General features: G+C 45.4%; 1 protein-coding gene across 1 annotated transcript in view; it reads right to left on the reverse strand.

Annotated features, from left to right (window-relative positions):
• Positions 1-14,052, reverse strand: part of LOC117418483 (NLR family CARD domain-containing protein 3) — a 16,355-nt gene extending 2,303 nt beyond the window's left edge. The window contains exons 1-13 of the mRNA XM_034926957.2: positions 13,677-14,052; positions 9,339-9,504; positions 8,583-8,843; positions 6,053-7,805; positions 5,317-5,403; positions 3,875-3,958; positions 3,334-3,417; positions 3,073-3,156; positions 2,474-2,557; positions 2,125-2,208; positions 1,877-1,960; positions 1,417-1,500; positions 1,106-1,189 (exon numbers count right to left, since the gene is read on the reverse strand). Coding sequence (XP_034782848.2) covers positions 1,106-1,189; positions 1,417-1,500; positions 1,877-1,960; positions 2,125-2,208; positions 2,474-2,557; positions 3,073-3,156; positions 3,334-3,417; positions 3,875-3,958; positions 5,317-5,403; positions 6,053-7,805; positions 8,583-8,843; positions 9,339-9,357 — 2,792 coding nt within the window. The 5' untranslated portion in view covers positions 9,358-9,504; positions 13,677-14,052. The remainder of the gene's footprint in view (positions 1-1,105; positions 1,190-1,416; positions 1,501-1,876; positions 1,961-2,124; positions 2,209-2,473; positions 2,558-3,072; positions 3,157-3,333; positions 3,418-3,874; positions 3,959-5,316; positions 5,404-6,052; positions 7,806-8,582; positions 8,844-9,338; positions 9,505-13,676) is intronic.
• Positions 14,053-14,309: the final 257 nt, after the last annotated feature.

The following is a 14,309-nucleotide window of genomic DNA, read 5'->3' on the forward strand; positions in this document are numbered from 1 at the left end:
TCATTAATAGGCTAGTTTCACATGAAAGTAAACAAAGAAATTGAGCATCTGTAGTGCAGGGGCAGGTGCAGGTGCATTTTTCATTTCTAGCACTGAATCAGTTATTCTTAAAAGGGAATTTAATATCAAGTTGATCCCAAACAGATTGGAGCAGAAAAAAGCCGTTTGAAGTGATGAAGATGTCAATATTGGAAGTGTCAGATCTGCTGCAGTATTGTATAATGATGTTATTGTTTTTTAAATGTCAAGCAGTCCTCTGTTTAATTATTATTATTTGTTTATTTAGCAGACGCCTTTATCCAAGGCGACTTACATAGACTAGGGTGTGTGAACTATGCATCAGCTGCAGAGTCACTTACAATTACGTCTCACCCGAAAGACGGAGCACAAGGAGGTTAAGTGACTTGCTCAGGGTCACACAATGAGTCAGTGGCTGAGGTGGGATTTGAACCGGGGACCTCCTGGTTACAAACCCTTTTCTTTAACCACTGGACCACACAGCCTCCTGTGCACATGGGGTTAGATATCCATATTCCAAAAAAAAAAAAAAAAAGGTATCCTGCTGGATACCTGATTGCGTCCAGAAGTGTCCCTTATCAGAATACAGCACCTTTGGGAAAGGAACTCCATAGAAAAGGTCAACTCAGTGACTTGTTCACAGCAGAGTGTGCTTGAATAACAGGAATTATTTCCCATTTCCTTAACAACCAGGCTGGTACACTGAACTCCCAGCAGCTTTGCTGACATTGCTGCCCCCACGAGGGTCAGGCGAGTTGAAATCCAAAGATCACCAGGGCAGGGCTGCTGAAGTTGGTTGCTGTTTAATTTCCTATACATTAAAACTTTAACATATTTGGAATGTCACATTAAGAAGCAGCCAAGAGAGTTTAAAATAAATGACCACCATGGTATAGTAATGTATAGGACTACATGTGCACAAAGTATGGAACAGACCTTGCATAGCACTGAATATTAAATGAATGATCCTGATAACATTTAAACGTTAAGACAACATTCTAATTTTAAGGTTTGAATCACGTTTACAACTTTAAACTCTAAACACCTCAACTCTGAAGAGGAGAACAGAGCCTCGACGGTCACTTACTGCAGGGAGGTGAGGCTCCGGTTCACCTTCACTGCTCCTGCAATGGCCTTGGCTCCCTCGTCGTGCAGCAGGTTAGCAGTCAAACTGGAAAGTGACATGACGGCAGGGTCAGGGTTAGGCAACAGTGTCTAAAGCCATTTAAAACATAGGGGGCGGGTAGGGCTTCTCGATAAAGGGTACAGAGTCAAGTAAAGTAAATGTTAAAGCACAGGAAAATCTCAGACATGCCTTCAGACACGATTGATTCTGTAACAGACGGTTCTGTTCAGATTGGAGTTTGTTGGTGGTGTACTGCTGATTGTGTGACTTACTCGAGGTTCCTCAGCGTGCCGTTTTCTCGTAGTGCATTGGCGATCGCCTTCGCACCCTCCACCCCGATTGAGTTCTCGCGAAGGCTGAAACACAAAAAACACACATTTAAGGGGACCGCTTTCCAAAGCTTTTAGCTGCATACTAAATTTGCATGCATATTGAAAAAAAAAAGACACACGTGTTTATCTGATAACCCTAAATGAATTGCTCCTAAATCCTAATGCTCCCAAGAGATCTTCCTACTTCTCGCTGACCCCATACCAAGCAGACCATTTATTCTGGAAGAAGAGAGACAGAGAGGCAGACAGACAGGCAGAGTGAAAGCCAAAACATTCTCCAGTGAACTGCAGGTTTCCCTCTGAAGCCCGTCGAGCTGAGAAAGCCATCTCATGGGTGGAGGACGGAGATGGAAGGGTGGATGGATGCATCGTCGATTGGTCGGTTGGTTGGCATACTCACTTCAAGTCGATCAGTCCCCTGTTGTGTTTGAGAGCCTCAGTGAGTGCCGTCACCCCTTTGTTGCTGATCGAGTTGCTCTGGAGGCTGAAAACAAACAACCACAAAAAACAAACATGCAGTTAATGGCTGATCACACAGCAAGGGCAAACTGTCTGCTGCTGATGGTCCAGCTGTGGATTTCTTCTGGGTTGTGCCATGGGTTTGCAATGGAATACCACTGGGTTGTTTGAAACCTTTCTGCTACTTACTCGAGAGCGGTCAGGCTGTGGTTCTGTTTCAGAGCCTTCGCCAGTGCAATCGCACCCTTGTCTCCAAGCTGGTTGCTGGAGAGCCTGACAAAAAAAAAAAAAAAACAACATCTGAGAGGAGAAGGAGACGCGGCCTGCGATGCCAGATACTCCACCCTGAATTATACTACAGTGGCTTTTTAAAAACGATTGCTGCTTTCCAACCATTGGATTGAACCCCTCTCACCACTGTAGTATATCTTTTTTTTGTATTCCTTTTCCTATCTAGGTAGTCTATCATCTTGTTGCCTATGGGCACCTTTAAAGCTGGAACGCCACCCAGACAATCCCTATTGAGTGATTGACTCACATGAGTTCTTTCAAGCTCCTGTTGTTCTTCAGTGCTTCCGCAATGCGCTTCACTCCTTCTGGGCCGATGGAGTTCTTCTGCAGGCTGGGAGACACAGAGGAGATGTGAGCTGCACGAGCAATACCAACACAGGGCGAAGCTACAAATGCATTTACAATAATATAGCGCCTTTCATGAGAAGCACCCCAGGACGCTTTACTATAGAAACTCAAAAAAGCCATTGGCCAATCAATCCAGCCACAAGCATAAGCGAACTCAAACAAATAGGTTTTTAAATTTTGATTTAAAAGACTCGACTGTATCCGCATTCCTGATGTGAATTGGGAGTTCCACAGGCAGGGAGCAGAGCCACTAAAGGCCCTCCTCGCCCCTCAGGACCTTTAGACGAGTTCTAAGAACTACCAAAAGCCCAGCATTCGCTGATCTCAGGGTGGGACCAGGAGCATGAGGTGCCAGCTGGTTTAACAAGCTTGTGTAAATGTGGCCTGCGAGTAGGACTACAGCGAAAAGTGCGAGGAGAGAGGATTTACGAAACGATTCATGTGATTAAAAGGGTTCAAAACAGACAGACAGAGAGAGAGAGACAGACAGTGACTCACTGCAGGGTGCAGAGGTTGCGGTTGGACTGTAGGATCTCAGCTGCTGCCTTGGCCCCCTCTTCTCCAATGAAGTTGTTCTGGAGGCTGTGGAGAAAAAGAGCAAAACACAGGCTGATCAGCAGACAGCTCTCCCTCCCAACCACACAGGACAGCCTCTCAGCAGAATCCGCTACGCTGCAGTCACAGCAGTGATCCTCTTTGTGCTTTCACACAGGTCTGTATTGATTGTCTTGGCTGTACCGTCCTCCAACCATCACTTACTTGAGCGATACAAGTCCTTGGTTTATCTTGACTGCGTCTGCCAGCGCCTTTGCTCCCTTCGGCCCGATGTTATTGCTGTGGAGGCTGTGTTGAACAATAAAGGCTTGACGTTATTACATTGTGAATTAAAACTTGGTGTCAGCATTATTTAGCATACGTTATCACATTGTGGTGATATATGGGGACATCTCGCTATATGCACAGCCGTCTTTATGTCGTAGAACACAAGTTATTCCACATATGTATTTCACAAGGATAACAACCAATGGTTAAAAACTACCTAAATAAAGGCATACACTTATATACAAAATACATATAAACCAGTTTTCTGCTTTCTTCATAACATATGACTCTTACAGTACGTGCATAAAGAAAGGGGCCACTATATAACTGCATATATGTTCCAGCGTATTTATTATAATTAATTCTTTTAGATACGCATTTTATCTTGTATTGTTGAAAGTGAGACGAGAGATGACAAGGAGAACTACAAGTAGGATCCGTTGTGGTTTGGCATGCGGCAGAGGTTTGCTATACTTACTCGAGTGCAGTGAGGCTCCTGTTCACCATCAGAGACCGGCCGATGGCTTTGGCTCCTTTGTTGCCAATGGAATTCTCAGCGAGGCTGCAGGAATCAAACACAAGGGGGCAGCACTTATTATTCAGCCGGTCGTAAGGACGGATGGATTACACGGCAAAAATACGACCTTGTTTCTCATGACTCCAAATTACATGGCAAGAGTGGACCCACAGGGAATGTCGCAGCAGTCCTTTCAGTCACTGGTGGGCAAACTCATTTTTTGGGGGTGTAAAAAGAAGAGGAAACGTCCCCAGCATGTCTTTCTGAAATACTGATCATATATGGGGGTGTCTCTGCGCTTGTAGACGCTCATTAAAATGTTTTGCATGAACTCAAGGGCTGCAATATACACAACACAAACATACAGTGTAGATATTATATTGGTCAAATCGAGCAGTCTGTGCATGAAAACGCACACGGGTGACCTTTTCACACGGTCTAATGGATGTCAACCAGGTCACAGACACAGTTAAACGTGATAAAGTGAGACGAATGGCAGGGGCAGCTGCCAACAGACAGGAGGCATCCACACTGAAAAATGCATCTGGCTCTTTGATCTAATATTGCAGAAATGTCTGCCTGATGTCCCTCCAGAATTTAAGATGTCTGAACACAGCGGGGGCAGATTCTCTCCCGGACAGGAGCGCGCCAGCATTCAGAGCAGATTTGAATCCCAGCACTTCAATAATGACCTTGATCTTATTGATGGATCCTTACACCTTGGTAAGCCCCTCATCTGTTGAGACACATTTCTCTGGTAACAAGAAGCAGCACAGCGCAGGATATATAGTTGAGGTAAAAACACTTCAGCAAGCCCCCGATCAGAATGCACACGTAATGGCATGTCTGTCAACAGCAAATGGATGATGCCAGTAGCAAATAGGTTAATGTATTTTCCGAATAGGTTAATGCTAATAGCATAATGACTCAGAATCACTGCGGGGACCAAGTGTGCCAGTAAAACAGAGGCGCTAGGACTGGAAAAGGTTCTGAATCACACATCAAGGAGTGTGTGTTGATAAGACTGCCAAGCCCAGATCTCAAACTGAGACCTAAGAAGTGAACCTGTGTGCACTGCAACTTAGTATTCAAATGATTTCATTACTGGTAAACTTTGCATTCCATATTTATTTATTTTTGTATTTAAATGAATCAAAACCTGAATAAAATCTCAATGCACTCATTTGAGTGAAGAAAGGCTCCCCAGGTCTGGATAATCAGTGCACATTCAACCATTGCTCTTAGTAAAGCACTAATGAAGGTAATTATGATGTCGACAGGTGTCGACAGTGTGCTTAATTGTCAATAACAGAACACTAGAATATTTCATCCGATGCAATAATTCGCTCGGGCAGCACTACAGCCCCTAGACATTGAATGGATTAAAAGCCCCGGAGACAGACCTGATCTTCTGAATGTGACAGTCCTTAGCACTCAGCAAGCTGCCCAGCAAATCCATGACATCATCTTTGAAATTGTTATTTTCCAATCTGGAAACAAAAAATGAAAAGCTTGTTAGATGAGAGCAAATTATTATCCCCCATGTAAGCCCCCATAGAGAGTTAATACTGTATCCTCCAGCAATGTATCTGTTAGTATGCATATACTGTGCCATGAATTAGTGTGGTGTTAACAGAAAAGAGCTGTACAGCAAAAGCTACAACAAAGTGTTACGTGTACATTTAAAAAAAAAACAACCGCAGTAATAACATGAAACACACAGGAAGTTATCTGACACAAAGAGTTCAGAAAATGCTACTACTGAAAAGGAAAGTAACATACACACTATGCATCCGTAACTTCAAAACAGACGATCATAAAACCTGAAGAAAACTCAAGAAACATCCATTCGACAAGCAATTAAAATGGGTGAATTTCACCAAATCTGTAGGGATTCAAAAGAAGTCCTTTAAAACTTTACTGGCTTTCTGTTTTCATTTAGAGTGGATGTAAAATAAGGTGGGTAGCAGGGCCTTTAACTACAGGACTTGTTTGTGGAACTCTCTTCCCAAGTAAACTAGGAATTTTGAATCCTAGTTTACTTGGGAATTGTACTTTTCAGCACGCTTATCTACAGCAGTGCGGTCACTCTACCTAGGCCCTAGACACAGGAGCGCAGTCCCCCGCCCCGCTGTATACCTGAGGTTGTTACAGTACAGGAGCTGGGGCAGCAGGCTCTTGACGATGCTGTAGTTTAGGCAGTTGGAGAGGTTGGTCTCCTCCGTGCACTCCTCAGAGACCTGTAGCAGGTAGGCCAGCACCGAGCAGGTGACGGAGGTGAACTTGCCCGCCAGGCTGCCGTTGCGGAGCGACTCCTCCACGGTGCGGGCCAGCTCTACATGTTGCAGCTCTTGCAGGCAGTGCACCACGTTGACAGTGCGGAGGGAGACGGTGCCTGTGCTAAGGCAGCCCTGCAGGAGGGAGATGGCAGGACCTCGGTACCCGCTGTGCTCGTCCCTGGCTAGCAGCAGGAGTCCTGAGAGGGGCTTGACCACATGCGGGGAAAGCAGCCCCGACAGGAAGCGGACAAAGATGTCCAGCTGACCGTCTTTGGACTGCTGCGCCCTCTGCAGGGCGTTCTTGAAGTGGTTCTGGAAGCCGATCTTGGGCCAGGACATGCCATTCTCCGTGAAGAGGTCGAAGATGGCCCGCTTGGCAGCTGTGTAGTAAAAAGTGGCGGCCAGGTACTCCTGCAGGGTGAGGTGGGCAAAGTAGTAGACGGTGCAGACTGGCGAGTCCTCCTTGACAAGGACGCGGCTGCCGAGGCTGCCCTGGAGCGAGGGCAGGTCAATCCCGTAGGCCGTTATGTCCTGCTCGTAGAAAGTGTACTTCCTCTTGATCAGCCCGTAAAAGGCCAGCTTCCCCAGGTTTGCCATCAGCTTCCTGCTGTTGCCGAAGGCTTGCTCGAACCTCAGGGGTTCCTTGTCCTTGGTCTGCAAATCCCCTTCCGCTACCATCTTAAAGAAGTAAGAGTACAGCTCAGTCCAGGTTTTGGGCAAGCCCTGTCCGTCCTGGGTGCCGCTCCTGAGGAGGTAGCCGAGGGTGGAGCCCACGATCCAGCAGGTGCAGGGCATGTAGCACATCACATTGAAGACCTTGCTGGAGTTCAAGTGGGACCAAACCCGGGAGGACAGCTCTCCGTCCTGGAAAAGCTGGTTCAGGAAATCCTGGATCTCCTCCTTGGTGAAGCCTCGGATCTCCGTCATCCTGTCCACCAGGCCCCCAGGGATCTGAGCCGCCGCGGTGGGCCGAGATGTCAGCCAGACAGACGCATCCGGGAACAGGTTTCCCCGGATTATATTGGTGATCAGGTTGTCCACGGGCACCTCCTTCTTGGGGTCGGTACAGGCCATCGTGTCCGAGAAATCCAGGGTGGGCTTGAACTCGTCCAGCCCGTCGAAGATCAGGAGGACGCGGGCCGTCCCGTTGAAGACGTGACCGGACTCTGCCATGTGGGGGAACGCCGACCTGACCAGCCGCTCGGCCGACAGCTTCTCGTAAGTGTTCAGCTCCCAGAAGGTGAAGGGAAGCACGAAGCTCACGTCCGGGTAGATCTCACCCTTCACCCAGCGGTGGATAAAGAGACTGAGCAGTGTGCTTTTCCCAATGCCGGCCACCCCCACCGTGAGCAGGATGCGGGGGGGCATGCTCACCCTGGTCACGGGCTGCAGCAGCTTCTCCAGGGCGATGGGCTTGGCACTCTGCCTCACCGTGCCCTTGGTGGCCTCGATCTGCATGACGTCGTGCTCCTTCTGCTGGAGGTCCGAGAGCCCCTCCACCAGCAGCAGGCTGTTCAATCGGTCCAGGGACAGCTTCTCCGACAGCAGCCCCTGCTCCATCCAGGTCCCGTATCGGCTCTGCAGAACCTCCACGTGTTTCTGAACCATCGGGTCTGCCAAGGAGGAGAACACAAGGGAGATTCAGGACATGGGCAGACAAGACCATTTCCTCCATCTTAAGAATTCTAACAGCAGGCATTTAAAATATATCAGCAGACAAAAAAAAATCCTGGCCAAACAGATTAGAAATAGAAAATACGTCTCATGACCACAGCAGACCTGCAAGATTACATTTAAACACTAACTAAGATGCACATATATTCTAATAAAATGGAATGGTTATTTTTTTATAGTAAATCGTATGCCTCAGCTGTATAAAAAGAGGATGTGGAATTGAATGTTTCCTACAAAAGAGGAAAATGACCACAGTTACTGTATGTCAGTGAGTAGAATAACAACTGTGCTGTACTTGAGTGTTCTGTAGTTTACCTTTCTGCTTCCACCCGAAGCAAACCTGAATTTCCCTTTGATGTGGTTCTGGCTGGCAAAAACGTTGAAACTTTTGTCACAAATATCTGTTGCTCAAACACAAGGGCGCTAACAATTGGTAAGCAAGATGCAAGCACCGCTATGAAATAATTTACAAAGAGACCCAATCCCCAAGCTAGAGCTAAGCTTGTGAAGCTCCCTGTGAAACACCCGCTGCGTCTCTACAAATCGAGTATATTACTGTTGCACTGCCATAGCCTTAGCTTGTTTTTTTCTCATCTTTTGCATTAAACAAAGAGATGGCGTGAATGGTCTGACTTGGTGACGTGCAGAACGGTGAGCCTGCATCAAGGAGAGTACTGGAATCCAGGCATTGGCAGAGTGGGGCGCGAGGGGCTCACCGTAGAGGGTGATGAGCAGGTAGAGCTGGGAGTTGGTGGCCTTGATGAAAGCCTGGAGGGTCTCGGAGCCCAGGGTTCCCTTCCCGGCCAGGATGTCGATGACGGTCCGCACCTTCTCGCAGAGCAGCCCGGCCTCCTGGATCTGCGAGGCCTCGTCGCGGCTGATGAGCTCCAGCTTCCTCACGTGACTCACGATGTTCTCCAGGAAGGGCCCCGAGATCGATCTCACGAGCTGCTTCCGGTATCTGTGAATCCAAAAGCCTGTGGAGCGACAGGAGGGCTTCACTGACGAGCGCACGCATGGGAAACCGCACATGCAGAAACAAGGTTTGAAACTGACACCCGGTCCTGGGATTCACATCTCCCCGTTATTAGGATTGGTACGCTGAAGAAGGCGTGTGCCAAAACCGTTTGTCCACTTGACTTATAGATTTTTTTGATTGAGCATTTAGAGGTTGAAAGGTTCATTATTGAAATGACCAGGCGCCAGGAGTTTGAACTGATAGGTCCCAGGTAAATCTACTCTGAACTGATTGCATTGGTCATCACAGCGTGAATAAGTCACACAAGCGTCTGCAGGTTTGCTAATATGAGCTGTTAATGAAGGGGTAGGAAGGGGCAATTTATTTAACATCAAACTCCTGATCATTTAAACGATATGCCTGAATAAGGTTGAAGCCGAAGACTGGGTGCTGGGCTGGCTCCAGTTTAAAGCCATGTGGGAATGCTGGTTGGAACTCTGACAAACAGACATACCTTCCATTTTCATCTTCATCTGCTGGTACGGGGTGGGGGGGGGGGTCAGTCTGAGGAGATACTGGACAACCTGGACATCCTATCTTCTGCCCAGTGGCCAGAGTGCACTTTCTAGTTACGGGTCACAAATCCTCCTCCCTTTTTTTTTTATCCTTTCTCCATTTTTCTGAAAAAAATAATTAGTACAAACATTTCTTTGGGGTCACAGAGAGTGTGTGTATGAGAGAGGAGAGAGAGAGAGAGAGAGAGAGAGAGAGAGAGAGAGAGAGAGAGAGAGAGAGAGAGGAGAGAGAGAGAGGAGAGAGAGAGGGAGAGAGAGAGAGAGGAGAGAGAGAGACTACGCAGAAGAGCAAAGACAAAAATTAATCAAATCCATATTTAAGTGTTAAGGTAAGTGGTATCATTAAACAGCATGGTGTGGGACAAAATAATTGGAGAGTGTGACATGAAAAAATAAATACAAATTATATATATATAAGAACACACACAGCCTAATGACTCCAGCCCAGTAACTTGCATTGTAGTAATTAAATTCAAATCAGTTCTGTAAGGTTTTTCCAGGAACTGAGCTTAGTAACACATTTCACGGGTAGCCTTTATAGTTTCGTATGAAGTACCTGTGCATGGAGGAGGGAGTGTAGTTATTGTGGTTAACATCCGCACAAAAAAAAAATAGTACTGTGATTGCTTGTAAGTAATTCACATCTAGTTTCAATATTTAAAAGGCCAACCCATGAAGTAAAACAGCCAGGGACTCAAACTCAACTCAGTTTGAAGTTATTACTGCTGCAGGAGAGCACAGGCCTTGCTGTGTGTCACGCAGCTCGTTTCAAATATGAGAGAGAACGCTGTCACACAACCCCCGGTTCGCAGAGAAAGAAAAGAATCGGATTCACGTCAAAACAAAGAACAAGCAAGCGTGTCTTCCCAGTTCCTGTTGAAATGACCCAGTAGTACTCTGAGCTCAAAGCAGCTGCAAAGAGAATACATCCCCTCCACAATTCGTTTTAAATCCCCCAACAAGCAACTTAGCCAACGAGCAGTACAGTCACAACATGATAGTCAACCAGTTATATCTTTGAGAAACGTTAGGCCATTCCAACTGCTTTTAGAGTCTGGTGATGGCGTATTGTTTGGGTCACTGTCATATATAGAATGAATATCTGTGAAATCTGCTTTGAGGGACACTCACCTCAGGTCCCAATAATGCAGCGTCCTGGAGCCCAGTTTTCTCACACATTACTTTAAACCACTTCTACTTCCCCTGTGCCCAAGTTGAGTCATTGCAGGATTGCAGAAAAGGTGTGCCTGCTGGTGCATGCAAGACTATAAAAAAGAAAGATGATGCAGGACTGATAAGGAGCTCACAGAGACTAGAGAAGGGACAGTTGTCTTTGGGGATTCTATTAGCCGAGATACTTGCAAAAGCAACAGCAATAGCAATATCAACAATTACCAGATCGGCTGAGCACACTGGGTTTCCTGTAAAGCCACTGTTAAGCAGTGTCTGTGCGGACGCACGCACACGCACACACAGACCTGCAGTCCCTACATGCAGCAATCTGCCAACCACTAACCCACAAGCTCTGCAGACAGCACGGCTACGTCACGGAGGAGCGATTTCTATCATCTATCACACTGGTGCTGGCTTTTCAAAAGTATTTTTGTAAACGGTCATGTATTTCTTTATTGCAACCACAGCTTTGATAAGCAGAACGAAAAGATTTGTGCTCAAAATGATATCGACTTCTCATTGAAACTTTCTATTACTAAGTTCCTTTTTCGTACTTCTCTTTAAGTGCTTTATGTCCTGGTCAGTACATATTATATTTCAGGACATGGTTGGACTTGCAGCCAAGACTGAAGACCCCTTGAGGTTCTGAACTCAATAACTTGTGCTAAGTATTGGCAACACAAAGTTTCATCCCAGCCATGCACTTGTACCTTTGAGCTATATTAATAATAATAACAACAACGAAGTGGGGTTCAATACGATATACTGCCGATACAGAACCAGCGCTGTGTTCCACTGTCGTTCCGTGACATGGCCTGTGCGTGACCTCACACCACAGACGCGTTACAGCGACCTAGTTTTCAAACTCGCATTTACATGGTATTGTCCAACACAAAGGTGAATGCGGGTGGTGATGCTACATCATTAACAATTAACTATAACGGTTAATAAAACCTTCCTTTACCAACACTCTGTGATGTTATGTGAAGAAAATAAATACCTGTATTTAACCCTGGTAAAGTAATGGGTTGCTCCCTAGATATCCTCCTGAGCAATCGCTTTTCAGTTATGATTTCTCATTGACATTTATACAGTTTCAACTTCTGCTTTTATTGCTGAACCTGTGCTTTTGGGGCGCTGATTCAATGCCTTTCTAGTCTGTACTATCGGCTTTCCTTCTCCCTCTCTTTCCTCTAACTATGACAGACATCCACGCTGGCCAGGGAAGGCTGTATGGTGGCCCGCTTGTTGTTCACTGGTCAGGCAGCAAAGCAAGACGGGATGATGACCGATGGGAAACCGTGCTCTACTTTTATTGCAGCACGTCCAAAACAATTATTTTGAAAAATGTTTGATTAACTTTAAAAAAGTACAGGGTCATTTCAGTTTTCAAGCCAGCCCCTCTAGGTACTCTCTGAATCGCTCTTGAGAGCAGCCTGACTCAGTCTGTGGTCTGCTAGCAGAGCTCCAGGCAGCTGAAACCCGAGCTGTGAGTGAACCACAGCCTGCGAGTCGAGTCGCAGCATGCAATGAATACATCCATCGCAGTGCTGACAGCATGCAACCTATCAGAAACAGACAGCAAGCAAAATGCATGGGACATTTATTTAATCTGGAGTCTAGCAACAGTGTTTCTACGAAAAACAAACAAAAAAAAAACATGCGAAGGACCAAAAGATCTCAGCGCAATAAAATGAACGTTAATAAGGACCAATCAAATGGATTTTAATACTAGATGAGTGATCGAGGTATCATGCATTTTAATACAAGTGATATTCCACAGTAGTGACACAAACCTATTCCAGCAGCACAGCTAACCGTATTATACCACAACATAGAAATAGTTTTATTACATTTCAGTAACAACAGCTCTTGTATGTGCACGAGTCAGGCTTCAGTAGAAGGATGGCAAACCGCCCTGCTGAGGTTTGCTGGTGCCACTGCTCTGGGGTGGCGGGCCTCTATCAGCAGGGCAGAAAAACCACTCCAGGTAACCAACAACACAACAGGTAGCGTGCCCTGCTGCCTGGTGCCACATGCACGCTGCGCTCACACAGAGCTCCAGGGAGCGTTCCTTACACTGTGATGGGCTGCCAGTTCCAGGGAACTAAGACTCCTATAGCACAGCACCTCCACCCATTCCAGGTTTTACTGCAAGCTTGATTAGCCAAGTACATTCTGATATCCAGCTCTACAGAACGTCTCAGCTGCTGAAGGTGGAGGGCTGATAAAGAAAGCTGAGACTCTCTGAATGTGATGCGCAGTACCTAAAATACATTCTGATCTCCTTCTAAATGACTGGGGCTGGGATTCCTCTCCTCCACTGGCCCAGAACACCCACGTTCAGTTTCCATGCAAAAGTTTCATCAAACTGCGGGGAAGCGGTTTCAATTATACAGTGCCCTGAAAAAGTAGGTCAACGTATTTGGAATAAACTTTGTGTAACAATTATGCAGAAATCAAGAAAAAATCAAAAAATCAAAAAAAAAAATCTAATCAAATAAACATCAAGAAAATCAACAAAAACGGTCCCTAAATATTGACTTCTTCAGTCGACAGCAGTGCTACTGTCTTACTGTGCATCTTTAGAAGACTTCTATTATAATATTAAGTGATGCAATTTGTGAATATTTTGTTAAAACACATCAAAAGACTTACTGGAATAGGTAGATACTGCACCATCTGTAGCCTCCTCCATGGAGAGCGAGGTTGTGTCAGTAACACTGCCTACACCCAATAATGCTTCACCCACTCAGTTCATCAAATCAGAAAACACGCTTTTTATGAGAAGTATGTATTTTACTATAATTTATTACTGGCCCTGACTTACCTGTACGTACACATATCCATGAACTATGTACACCATATTTTATGTTTAAAATACGTTCAAGTTGTCAATAACATCTTTTTGATATGTTTTTTCAGGGATATAGTTTTGATACTTTTTATTTCCGTATTAATCATATATAGATAGATAGATAGACAGATAGATAGATAGATAGATAGATAGACTCTTATACTATCTTAAAACATATAGAATAGGCAGTGTTACTCATTTACACCCAAGTATAGGAAACAACAACAACAACGGTACATGAATTTACCTGGTACTGTATCTTCAGCCTCCGGTAGAGTTCAAAGACAGATTCAGGTAAACCCTGATAAATGGTACACCTGCAGCTGAAAGTTAACGAAACTATTCAATACTGTAACGTGTGATCCAGGCAGGAGTTTTCTTTCTTTCTTTCTTTCTTTTTTTTTTTTTACAGGATTTAACCCGTTAACAATAATTTAAAATGTACTCCGCCTTCTTTGAACAGCGCATCGTGTTCCAGCTCAGCAAGCACAGTCCGCAGGTGGGGCAGTATGAAGCTGTTAATTAAAAGTTTGCAACTTTCCAGACTGCCGACGAAATCGCAGGGCACCGAGTTTATGCGGAATAAACTATTTTAATTTTAAAAACAAAACAAAACAAAACAAAAAAACGGTTATTAGAACAAGTCGTTTTCAAAGAAAACCCGCATCATTTCTCTTTCACACTGCACCTCTTCCTGTCTGTCTGCTCTCTCTCTCTCTCTTTCTCTCTCTTCCTGTCGAAATACACTGTTTATTATGACGGTCCAGAGACTTCGCTTTTGAATTCGGTTGCTTTTGCTTTACCCCTATTCGTATTCAAAATGTCCTCACCTGTTCTGCACCTTGGGGATTCGAATCAGAATATCAGGAATCCCCGACCA

The sequence above is a fragment of the Acipenser ruthenus genome, chromosome 22, assembly GCF_902713425.1.
Source record: "Acipenser ruthenus chromosome 22, fAciRut3.2 maternal haplotype, whole genome shotgun sequence".
Classification (NCBI taxonomy): Eukaryota; Metazoa; Chordata; class Actinopteri; order Acipenseriformes; family Acipenseridae; genus Acipenser; species Acipenser ruthenus.